The 13,038-nt window shown below is 41.1% G+C and overlaps 1 protein-coding gene across 1 annotated transcript in view; it reads right to left on the bottom strand.

Annotated features, from left to right (window-relative positions):
* Nucleotides 1–13,038, bottom strand: part of SLC7A11 (solute carrier family 7 member 11) — a 75,695-nt gene that overhangs the window by 46,293 nt on the left and 16,364 nt on the right. Inside the window, exons 4-5 of the mRNA XM_036241319.1 lie at nucleotides 10,264–10,389; nucleotides 6,340–6,439 (exon numbers count right to left, since the gene is read on the bottom strand). Coding sequence (XP_036097212.1) covers nucleotides 6,340–6,439; nucleotides 10,264–10,389 — 226 coding nt within the window. The remainder of the gene's footprint in view (nucleotides 1–6,339; nucleotides 6,440–10,263; nucleotides 10,390–13,038) is intronic.

Genomic DNA, 13,038 nt, shown 5'->3' with positions numbered 1-13,038 from the left:
TTATGAGTCTCACCCATACTATTGTGGGTAGTGATGATTCATTCTTTTCCATCGTTGTTTTTCATTATGTAAATGTTGCACTATCCAGCCTACTGTTGCACATTTGAATTACTTCTCATTCATAGCTATTTTGACTATGGATACCATTAATATGCTTGTCCAAATGAATGTCCATGCCTTCATTTGTCTAGACTCTCTGCTCAGAACACGATATCTGGGTTATAGGGTAGACATATGTTTACTGTCAACTATTTGGGACCATTTTTTTACTCCTCTCCCAGCAACAGATGATATGATCATGTGTCAGTCACTGGGGAAATGAAAGTGGGAAAGACAGTCTCTGTCCTCAAGGAGCTCACGGTTTATTGAATGGTCCATCAAAGAGTGAGATATAGCGTAGGAGGTACTGCTGGACCACACCCAGGGCACCATGGGAGCAGGGGCGAGGTCTATCCCAGACGGGCAGGTCAGGGACGGTGTTCTAGAGGAGGCATCGGGCCAGCTGAGTCTTCAAACTGTTTAACATGGGCTGGTGAAGGGGTGTAAGAACAGCCCGACAGAGCAGAGCGCATGCGCAGGAGGTATGAGCAGTGATGAGTATGCTGCAGCCCCAAGTGTGCCAGGGGAGTAAGAACAGAATTAAGTACACACGGCCTCTGGCCTCCGAGAGTCCAGATTTCAGTCCTGATGTCAAGTCTACCAAAACAAGTGGGGCCACAGATGTACCACAATAGCAACGCTCAGTGTCAGGGAACCGGCTTTCTAGATGTAAACAGAGGGCCGGTGGGAACCAAAATGGGATAAAAGATAATAAATTCTCAATTCACACGTCTCCCTTTCGATTTACTTGTTTTTAGCATGCATCCCATCAAATTGCAGATCAGCCCTGGCCGGTCTTCTCAGTGGTTAGAGCGTCGGCCTGCGGTCCAGAGAGACCCGGGTTCGGACCTCGGTTGCCGTTTGTCCCCGGTCCTGGTTGGGTCGTGCGGGTGGCAGCCACTCAATGTGTCCCTTTCACATCGATATTTTTCTCTCTCTCTCTCTCTTCCTTTTTCTCCCTCCCACTATATCTGAACAAAAAAATGAAAGAAAAAAAAATGTCCTCGGGTGAGGATAAAAAATAATAATAATAATCGCAGGTCACAAGACTCTGAAGTTGCTATTTTTCTATTTAGGCAGCTAAGTGTAGGCACATTGTTAGTCATTATTCTACACGTTGATAACTGAAGATATAAGACTCCATCCTCAAAAACACATACTTAGATAACTGGACTGTGAAAAGGGGACCATATGGGGAAAGCTGAACATATAAAAGACAAAGACCTTTTCACCTCTTCATTTCATAGGCTTGGAAAATTTCCACAGAATAAAAAAGTGGTATTTTCAATATACTCTTCTGTTCTCTTAGTATTCCTTGGAAGGCAAAACACCAGTTAAGTAGGTACACAAAAGCATGGGTCTATAGGTACAAATTCTCCATAATTTAAAACCAAATGGCTGGAACATTAACCCATCAGCCTTTAATATACTTAAACTTTCTCATGACTTAAAACAAAGATGAGAGAACCTGTCATATTCTATCTTTATTAAAAAAACCGTATCTAAATTAACAAGTAGGCAGTCGAAATTTATGGTTGTTCAAAACAAGGCAACAGGCCCAAAATGGGGTTGCTTATGCTGAGCCTCATGTCACCAAACTGAGACCTAACTATACTTTCAGCTCTCCCAGAAATGGGATCTGAAAGCAGTCAATCAGGAATCATCTGACCAGAACTAGTTAGGTCACCTGCCTGATAGACAGGAAAGTAACCGCGAAATAAGCAACCTTCATGTTTGTCTAGGATGCTTGTCCGTTCCTACCTCCTTCTGCCTATAAAAGTCTTCCATTTGGTACAGCTCCTTTCTGTCTCCCACGTGGGAAGCTGCCCCACGGGAATCAAATTTTTGCTCAAATAAACACTTTACATTGCTAATTTTATCCATTTATCTTTTAACAAGGTTAAGGTGTCTAATATTTTAAAGATTCGATTTAAGTAGAAACATGTAAATCGCTGAGAAAACAGCAACGATAATGTTGATCTAAAGAGTTAGCAGCCGAAAATATTTTTTAATGACTAGAGTACACTTTACTTAAAATAGAGGTCGTAGTTACACCGAGAAGGCAAGCAGCAATCAATTCTTATATCTGGAATATGCGCTCCGAGGGGGGTGATGTGTTGGTTATAAGCCCGAGGCAGTGGGAAGTACAGGAGGAAAATGCAAAAAACAAAAACAAAAAATGCACACAAACTAAGAAACATTTCCAGGGTTCTCACATCAAAAATAACCAGTTCCTTCTTAACACTTGTTTTAGAAACGCCTTTTCCAACCACGTTAAAGCATGAAAGGAAATATTTATGAACAAGAACACCATTCCAAATATTCGCACTCACTCCAGGAAAGGCCTTGGGGCGGGATGAAGGTGGGAAGGAGAAAGCTGATTATTTTGGTCCCCACATTCGCATCCTCGCATCCGGTGGGAAATCCACCTTTGTGCTCGCTCCCCTCTTCCGTGCGTCCAGGGCATCCTCTTTGCTTTTCGTCTCCTGGGGCCCCAGAGAATGTTCACACGACCCATTGTCCCAGCTTCTCCGGGGACGTGGAGAACAGGCCTGGCCATGCTGACAATGCATTCCTGCACTGACTATGTGAATTATTTTAAAAAGAAGCTTATTCTTTGGATTAGGTCTGACACAATGGTACAAAATAATCCCAGCAGGTGCTTTAGAAAGACCAAATCCACTGAGGATTGGATTTAAAAGGAAGAAAAAAGACACCAAAAACCTATTTTCTATCACACAGTTTAAAAAAAAAAAAATCGCACCAACCAATATTTAGCCTTGGATCAGGTCTGGGGCTGAAACGGCTGAGCTCCCCGGGCCACGAGGGAAACAGGCAGGCGTATTTCTCTGCATACAGACATTGGCGAGAATATGAAATTTGTTCCGACTCAACTCTGTGACCTGGCTGGGTTAATGATTTCTTTCCCCCAATCATGTTTCTGTGAAGGAGCTTTTATCATTCTAAAAAGGTTCTGCGCTCCTCACAGCCGAGAGCCGAGGGTATTCCCACCCGAGGACTGGCACCTCCAGGACAACCACGGTCCTGCTGCTTCTATGACCCCAGGCGGCCAAGTTCTGATGCCAGCCGCTGCCTCTGTCCTACCTCTGTGCACTGCCCCATGCTTTCCTCGTCCAACACTGTCACAGCAGGAGCAGAGGGAGTGAAGGCCCATCGGGTGCCCACTGATAATTCTGCAACCCAGTCTCGTCAATACATCACTCAAGTCAGAGAGAGGTCAGAGAGGCAGGGCCCCCTTTGAAAGTGGAGAAAGACCCTCTCCCTGGGAACACTTTTAGTCTCCTTCTTGTTCCTTTTATATCCAGATATTAACTTTTCCTCTGGAACTCCAAGCCGACAGACTATTTCTTCTAAACACAGCTTCATTTTTCTAAGACTGATGGCCACAGCTTAACACCCAGACTACTTCCACCTGTCCACAAAGCAGCATTCAGGCAGCCTAACAACCTGTTCGGGGAGTACAGTTCCTTATCTGTCCCCTACATAAGCCACTTGTATCAGATGACATTTCATTTAAAAATCCTGGCCTTAATTTCCAGCACTATGATTGAATCCTCAAGAATGTAAGAAAATCAACAGTTTCCTGTTCTTTAAAATGAGGAGTGGACATGAAGATTATATGGATAAAAGCATAAATAAAGGTTCAGGTAAACCCCATGTACCAAACAGTGTTGAGATAAGGTCCCACATGGAGCTGCTTAATTCCCGAAGACCGAGCAGCTCTGGGCTCTGTACTTATTTCCTTGTTCCTCATATATTTCTGCTATTCTCTTCCTTGTTCCTTATTCTTTATCCAATAACAGCTTTCTGCTTTCTGTTTGCCACCCCACGGTGAGTTCTGCGCACCCTTGAGAGTGGGGGCTGCCCACTCCCTGAAGTGTTAAATCTCGCTTGTTTGTATCCCCTACGTTGTCTTTTTAAATCATTTTAACAAGAGTAACATTTTGGGTTCAATATCAATACAACTAAACATGAGAGGGATGAGGCAATTCAAAGGAGTACTCATAAAGAAAAAGCAAGTGGCCTGCATCGCCAGTGCTGGTGGCGGGGGAGAGGCAGGTGAGGGGTATTTTAACACTCCGTAGGAACAGATGCGTGGTCCTCACGAGCAAGAGAAACTTCATTCAACAAAATTAATTTAATGTCCCTTGTGACTATCTCCACAGTCCACGTTCTTGATTGAATATCGCCGGGCTCCCAACTCTTGGCTCTGGCTGAAAGCCTTTGTCACCTCCCCACTTCACCCTGGTGTGTCCTGGTGACCTTCCCAGTTGCTTGGCGGATGCCCCAGGCCCCAGGGTTCTGATCCAGGCTGAATAGCCGCAGAGTGGCTGATTCTGCTGCTAACCCTGTGATCACAACTCTGTTCTTTTCTCTGCCCAGCACCACATTGTGCTTTCGACAAAAATTAAAAAGACTTCAAAATATTGAGAGATTCCAGACTAATGCTCACATGCAATGGCTATAAAGATATTTCAATAATATACAAATATTTTATGCCAGACTCCTTAGAACTACAATCTTCTAACAACCTTCAAACATATTTTTCTTCAAAAGCTGCTAAATTTTTAAGTTAAGTTCCTGTACTCTCCTAATTCTCCTCTGCTACTATATTTTCATAACTCAATGAGAATAATAGGGTAAACACTCCATTTATTTTGAAAGATATTTTTATATGCCATGCATTAGCTGGGAAATAAGATCCTAAAAACTAAAGAAACAATAAGAAAATGTATTTGTGTTTAAAATGCATTTACATAATTTTTAAACTAGTGTGGTTTCCTGATACTATTTTTAGACTCATAGAACCTTCTCACAGCTAAAACTATACAACTATTAGCTCTATAAATAAAATAATAATAATAATAAAAAGTATTGCTACTAATCACCTCCAAACAGTAAAATTTAATTTGACTACAACGATTTTGATGTTTAAATAATACTTTTTTACCCAGTGGGCTTTCTAGCTAAAGGCACTTCAACTATATCTTACTAGATCAGTGATTTTCAACCAGTGTGACACAAGAATTTTAAAAACATGAATTACTTGACTATTTAGTCAGGGGCACTGATCTTTTTTCCCTTACATTGTCAAATAAAATTAAAAAATCACGATAGCCAATACAATAATAGCCGTCTGGTGTGAATTAATCAAAAGTATACCTATTTTTGGTCAGATTGACAAAAAATATATTTCTTGGTATGCTGCAAAATTTTAGTAATTAGTTTATGCATGTCATGAGATGAAAAAGGTTGAAAACCACTGTACCACATCAATAGCATTTAATTAGGAAAACATCCCACTCTTATCCACAATTATTATTATTCAAGTTCCTGAGCAAAGCCAGGCATAAATACAAAGTTCTAATGCTTCAACCAGAATGGTCCCACAGTTGGACCATGCCTCAAAGAAATGTACGCCCACTGCATCGTGATACCCATGAGCTTTGCGGCATATTTTGTTTTCAAATATTGAGAACATTTTTCAGGGACCTGTAAGGTCCCTGAAAATATAACAGATTATCTGGCACAAATTATTTCATCCCTACTTTTTGAGTGCCCTTGTACCTCTGGGAACATCTTACTTATTTTTGGGTCCGAATTGTTTCTTTCTCATGGGAAGGTGGAGGAAAATCAATCACTCTTTGTGAACACCCTTGACGCTTCAGTGGAAAGGCCTTTTGACAAGTGAAACAGCGATTGTTAATATCCGGTGGCACTATGTCCTGACCGAGCCTCACGTACAGGTGTGTGTACTGTTCTCAAGACCCAGCATTTGTTTGTTTTGTATGACATCAGGCTAAATCTAGTGGTCACTTTGACCGGAAACCTCAGCTACGCTGTCACATACACAGTACTTGACCTGGTGGAAGCCACACCACCTTTGTCACCTGGTAAATCACACTGATTATGGCTGTTCACATTAGCAGAGCACTTTGCTTGGCAATCAAAGGAGTCGAAGTTGGTCATGAACCACACTGACCACCATGTTAAGATATCAACTCAATGTCTGGCCAGTGTGGCTCAGTGGTTGAGCGTCGACCCCTGCACCAGGAGGTCACCAGTTTGATTCCCGGCCAGGACACATGCCCAGGTTGTGGGCCTGATCCCCACTGGGGGGCATGCAGGAGGCAACCAATCGATGTTCTCTCTCGTGGATGTTTCTATCTCTCTCTCTCTCTAAAATCAATAAAAAGAAAAAAAAAGATATCAACTTACCAGCCCGAATATGCATACATTCCATAATAAAAAGCCAGCGGCAAGCCCATGATACTCGCATCTCTTCCTGAAAAGGCATCTTTAAAGTGTTGTGTTTGCCCTGCAATGAGAAAAGAAAGATATGAATACTTTTCTAATAATTGGCTATTATGCATCCTTTAACCATAAACATGCGAAGGGGACAAGGGGAAGTTGGACATAAACTATACTGTTTCAGGTCTAGGTTTCTTACCCTTTGCTCATTGCCAATGTGACCTATTAATATGGTACCCCTTCTAGAGATGAAGTCCCGAAAGTATATTGATCACCACTAACACTACTTCAAACTTCTCTTTTGATAAAAATATAGCAAAGAGGTTACAGCATTTTTTTTAAAAAGCCTGGTTTGAGCATGCCTCTACTCTTGATAGAGTTTGACCATGAATGAAGACTAAAGGATCTTCGCTAATCTACAGTGTATAGGAGTTTGCTAGAATTATTTCAAATAAAGATAGCAGAATGCTGGAGAAGAAATACCCATGGGTCTATTCTCAAGGAGGAAGTGGCAGGAAGGTTCAGAACCACCTTCTCACATCATGTAACATTCTGCTTTCCTAGTAGCTCATTGGACACCAACAGGGGTTGGAAAACTTTGCAACTAAATCTGCTCCGCCCCCAGCTTCTTGGGTAAATAAAGTTTTATTGGAGCACAGCCAGGCCCACCAGTTTAGGTATTATGATTGACACTATCTGTCTATGGCTGATGTCACCCAAAAACAGCAAGGTAGGGTAGTTGGAACAGACCCCACATGGCACGTAAAGCTACAAGGATTTACTGACTGGCCCGGGGTAGAGTCTGCTAATGCTGTTCTAGAGAATGGCATGGATTCCTTCTAAAAACACAGAAAAGAAATTGTACTAAACTCTAAAATAGATACATTTTAACAAATTTTGCATCAACATGAAGATTGAACACTTTTTAAAAGTAATGTTTATTGATTTTTAGAGAGAGAAGAAGGGAAAGGGAGAGACAGAGAGATGTCAGTGTGAGAGGGAACATCTATCAGCTGCCTCCTGCATGCCCCTTCCGGAGGATCGAGACTACAACCCAGGCATGTGCCCTGGCCAGGAATGGAACCAGAAATTTTTCAGTGTACTCCGGACAATGCCCAACCAGCTGAGCCACACTGGCCAGGGCTGGGCTGAACACTTTTGTTGATAATATTTTTCTCTACTTTGTGAATCATAATGGGCCCTTTTCTGGTATATCTTTTGGATAATTACCAGAAAACAAAAATTCAGATTTAGTCAGCCAATATTCAAAGTTAAGCATAAAGAGTCTCTTTCCCAAAGCAAACAGCAAATAAGATTAGCCAAAGAGAAAGTGTGACATTGTTCAAAATTGGTCTTCACATAAGTAAATTAAAGGAGGTGGCTGATGTATGAGACCCTCTGTCTTCACTCATGTCTCACCTGCTGCCTGGTTGCCCAGCAACAACATATATATCAATGTAATGTGTGTGAATTTTGAGACCAAAAGTGGAGAACGTTGAATTATACACTAAATGATTTTCCCCTCAAAGCATCCAATTCCCGAATGCAGATCATTTTTTAACATGATACAGTGAATTCAGAAATGCCTGTTTTACTAAAACATCTCTGTGTCCTTATAAAAGGGATCTATAAATGCTGGTACTGATAAAACATTTGTTGTATTTTTTTTTTTATCGTGATCTTTGGTCTCCGTGGCCTAAAGAGACAATATCCTAACAGAGCAGCACTGAATAATCAGAAAGAGAAACCAAACTTAATAAAGATCAGGTCCCAAGCATAGATCCTGAAAATGCCCCTCTGAGAGTATTGCAGGAGAGAGGAGGCTGAACACCAGGGAGATTCCGGCTGCGAAACAGAAGTCTCGGGAAGCTGAAAGTCATGACATTCAAAGGAAAGTGTAACAAGTCCTCATAAGTAAATACCCCAGAACTATTTTCAGGATCTGATTAGAGTAGAAATAAATACACAATCTATATTAGTAAGTAAATTGTTTCTCTCTCTGGAGTTTTAAATTAATGTGAAAAATATGTGATGGAGTTAAAGAAAAAGAAAATCACCATTTTGTAGTAATCGAGAAAATACTCCTGATAAAAATACTCTCTAAAATGTTAAAATTTAAATGTGCTAATACTCAGGGAATTGCTCACAATAGATCTATGAGGAAGCCTGGCCACATTAAGCACTGATGTAATAAGATTTAATTAAAGGATCATTCTAGTGTAAAGTGCTGAAAAAGATCCAAAAGCTATCTCATGAGTTTTGCTCTCAAGGAATTTGCAATACAGAAACCTTAGGGCAACCTCCTCTCATCTCACACACACATATAAGCAAGGGGTAAAAGCTAACTATGGTCATACATTACACCAAAAAAGATAAAGAGAGAAAAAAACACACATAGTTTTCAAGGATGATATATTTCATCTTTCGGAACCTGAACTAGAACTAAAGTAGGGTCAATGACTCCGAGTTTCTGCACTTCAAAAATGGAAGAAACGCCTTACTGAAAACTAGTCAGCCCAGAAAGAAAAAGCATTAACAAAACAGATGATTTTTCCTTCATTTCCCATGGATCAGATAAAATATGAGCAGGCCAGCTCTCTGGAGGCCAACGTGAATGAGGAGAGCCAACTCACGTCTTCTCTTTATTGTGTTTGTTCTGAGTTGGCCAAGGTTGCTGGATCGAATGCCAACATTTAGCCAGGGGAACACTAAGAATTCCCACTGGGCTTATTAAATGGACAACAGAAACCCCTTTCCCCAACTGCAGAGAGATGGATCTTGTGTCGTGTGTTATTGTTGAATGCCTTTACCATTTTGCTGAATTTTGGCATTGACTTTGGCCTTGGGTAATTCTTCTGAAACTTTATTAAATGTCTCAATAAATTCCCTTTCTTGGAACAGACACTGTCCATGAAAACATTTAATATTTAACATGCTCACGTTATAGGTCAACTGCTTTACAATCACATCTCACTTTCCTATTTATTTCCTACTATCATGCCCATTGCCAATTAAATAACTCACCTGGACCAGCTTCTTTTCCAACAGTTTCCACTAAACCTAAAACAACTGAAACTCTAATTGACGTCACCCCCTCAACCATGTCATGTTTCTTACTAAACAGTCCACTCTAGCAGAGGAAGGGAAAGTCCAACCCATGGGCCACGTAAGACCCGCGACATCAATACCAGCTCACATCACACACCTCACCAAACTAGCCTGACCAAATACAGCAGGCTACTTTTTTAAGTTGATCATTTTGTATGGTCCTCGAATGATGTCATAAATATCCAAATGGCCCTTGGCAAGTATATCCAGAAAATGGTGTTACATTTCTGTACATTAAAAATAATGTACCAATAAAAAATAGGTTTTCATCATGACTTTCGTCAGGTAATAGTTGCTTTTTAGGAATGCGGCTCCCATATCTGACTCCCTTCCTAACAAGATTCCATTTTTAAGGTAAAAGAAATAGTAACCATAAAGGAAAACAATTATGGGTCATCTTTCATTATTTTCCAGACATCTTTAACCTTTATTACAATCATTGAACTATTTTAAAGTAAAAATTAATAGGACATATTATCTGTAGTTTAGCAACAGATTTTTCTTTCACTTGGAGTTTTCACTTCAAATCATTTATACCGAGGGAGAATTCACTGATGCCTTATTTTGTTGCTTGGTCCAATCTTAATGCTCTTGTTGCCATTTAGCTCTAAATACCAACTCATCCTCAGCGTAGCAGCCTTCACATCAATTAGACGACAGTACTGAGCCTAACATCCGTAAGCAGACTAATTAAGGGATTCTGCTAGGACAAGCGAAAGTTAGTGTTCGAAGAGACCAAAAGCAGATACGTACTTTAAAAGGCATTTATTTTTCAGTCCATACCTTTAATTAGCTGCATGACTCCAGGGACTATAATTATCAGAATTGCTATGAGCTTGCAGAAGGTTAGGAAAATCTGGATCCGGGCGCTCCAGCTGACACTGAGGCTGTTCAGGACCATCACCACAGCTGCAAAAACAGACAGACGGACAGAACGGATGAAGTTACAAAAGGAGAATCCTCACTGGCATGAAGACAGCGTAGGCCCCAGTTACTCCATGAGCCAGAGGTGCTGGCAGGGCCTGGAAGCATTTTGGAAATGCAGAAACTCGGGCATCGCCCCAGACCTAAGGAACACAAATCTGCATCTCCACAAAATCTCGCGGTGATTTTTATGCACATTCAAGTCTGAGAAGCTTTTCGATAAAACCTCCAGACGGTAAGACGTCATCTCTTGTTCTTTCTAACATGAGTGAGTGTATATTACAGCGCCTTAATGACCATAGACAAGTATCTTCTAAGTGAATCCTGAAGTCATCACAGCTCGTCATCAGATTGCTGGAGATGAGTCCGCAGCATGATGAGGCAGCACCTGGTCCCCCCTCCACGTCTGAGCGGTATCCTCTCTCTCCCAGGGCAACCGCACTCGGGAAGCAGTAAGATGCCTCGGACTTGGCTAGGACCGTCTTCTTCATTCACTAGCCTTAGTCAAGGAAGACTAGCCTTGGCCAGCACTTTGGTGTTCCTCTCCACTTTCCAATTAGCACGTCAAAGAGTGACTTTCAATCTACCCGAAATGAAGAGGCTTCCAACACATGTTTGGGGACTTGGAAAAAAAACATTGTAAGTGATGAGTCCAAAAGAGTGCCCAGGCTCGGATGAACACGGGTTGGAAGCCAGCAGAGCTTCCCTTTCTGAAGGATGCTGTCTGCAGTTTCCCGGGCATCACTCGACTGTCCGCTCCCCCCACACTGTGGACCACGAGAGCCTGGAGGATAAAACAAGCCGTATTCGTCTCTGCATCGCGAGCACCCAGCTCATGCCTGGCCCAGGGAGATAATCGTCACGGCTTTGTTGAGTGAGTGAATGAATGAGCTGGATACTCAGTTTAAAAAACAAAAACCAAGACAAAAAAATACTACCATCGGCCAAAAACGACGTGAAATGAATAGTGATACTTTAAGACGCTGCCTCCTATACGCTGCTGGAATGACTGAGGTTATTCTAGACCGTGGACTTCAACTGTGTGCACTTTATAAAACCCTATGCTCAGCGTTACACCCCCGCCTCCTCCAGAAAGCAACTCCATATCTGACATTTGCAGCTAGTATCTATAAGCTTTATTTTTAAAAAGGGATATTCCCCCTAAACAAATAACAAAAATGTATGAAGATACTTGTCCAGGGATAAAACACAAGATTCTTCTAATTCAAATTCCAATAGGAAGTTTTCCTTATGTGGAGCAATGAGTTTTCTTCATATTTGCCACTGTTTGACATAATCACTAACTCATTTCAGAATTTAATGATCAGTACATTTGTTATTGATTGATTAACCTAGACCTGCTAAAGGAAGGTTGATTAAGGTACATCTTTTTTTAAATATATATATAAATGTTTTTATTGATTTTTTTAGAGAGAGAAAAAGGGAGAGAGAGGTAAAAACATCGATGTGAGAAACAATGATCAGCTGCCTCCTGCACGCCCCCCACTGGGGATCGAGCCAAAACCTGGGCATGTGCCCTGACCGGGAATCAAACCAGGACCTCTGAGTCCATGGGACAACACTCAATCCACTAAGCCACACCGGCCGGGCTAAGGTACATCTTTTTAATGATTTGTTTATGCAAGCATTTAAAATCATAATGCAGTTAAATATTTATTACATGAAAGGGTGTTCATGATATAATACTGACCAACACAGCAAGGGACAGAGAAGGATAGACAGACAACCACACACAAAGACAGAAAGGAAATGAAAGGATCTAAAAAACTATTTACCAAAACATTAACAGAGGTATCTATAGATGAGAGGACACTAAATAACTTTCCATTTTTCTCACTTATTTTTCTGCATTATTTTAATAATTTGTATAATGAATATGTAGCATTTTTAAGCAAAAATATTAAAGAAATTTTCTTTTCTTTTTTTAATTGGAAGATGAAAAAAATAAGGCCCCGCAGATCCCACAGAAAGGGAGCTAGGAGTTTACTAATGAAGACAGGCTTCTGGGGAAGAAGGATCAGAAAGTCTGGGCCCTGAATAAGCTACATGGGAGGTTAAGAAAATTTTTTTTATCTACGTTTGAAGCTAAAAACATAAAGAAAGAGACAGGAACTTTGTTAATGGCACAGAGCATTATTTTATCTGAAAAAGGGTAAAAAATAAAATTATTTTTCTCTCCCCAATATGAAGTACTTATATATCAAAAATAATACAATGCAATCTGCTCTCATCTTCCTCATCCAGGGATTCCTTCTCATTTCTGTGCAAATGACTCTGATTAATAAGTCGTCATACAACGAGGATTGTTTTTTTTCAGTTAAGGAGACTCAGCCTTGGCCTGAAAAAAATCGAACTCATGTTCCCACTACCAACAAAAGAGCACTATTTTCTTTTAAACAGCACTTTAAGACCCAAAACACTCTTTATTCCTGAAAGTACTCCACAGTAGAAGAGAGCGGCCGCAGAGAGAGGAAGGGAGAAAGAGAAGGAAGAGAAAGAGGAAAGGAAGGAAGGGAGGAAGGGAGGAAGGAAGGGAGGAAGGGAGGAAGGGAGGAAGGAAGGGAGGAAGGGAGGAAGGAAGGAAGGAAGGAAGGAAGGAAGGAAGGAAGGAAG

The sequence above is a fragment of the Molossus molossus genome, unplaced genomic scaffold (genome assembly GCF_014108415.1).
Source record: "Molossus molossus isolate mMolMol1 unplaced genomic scaffold, mMolMol1.p scaffold_m16_p_4, whole genome shotgun sequence".
Lineage (NCBI taxonomy): Eukaryota > Metazoa > Chordata > Mammalia > Chiroptera > Molossidae > Molossus > Molossus molossus.
This window is presented reverse-complemented; position numbering and strand designations above follow the sequence as displayed.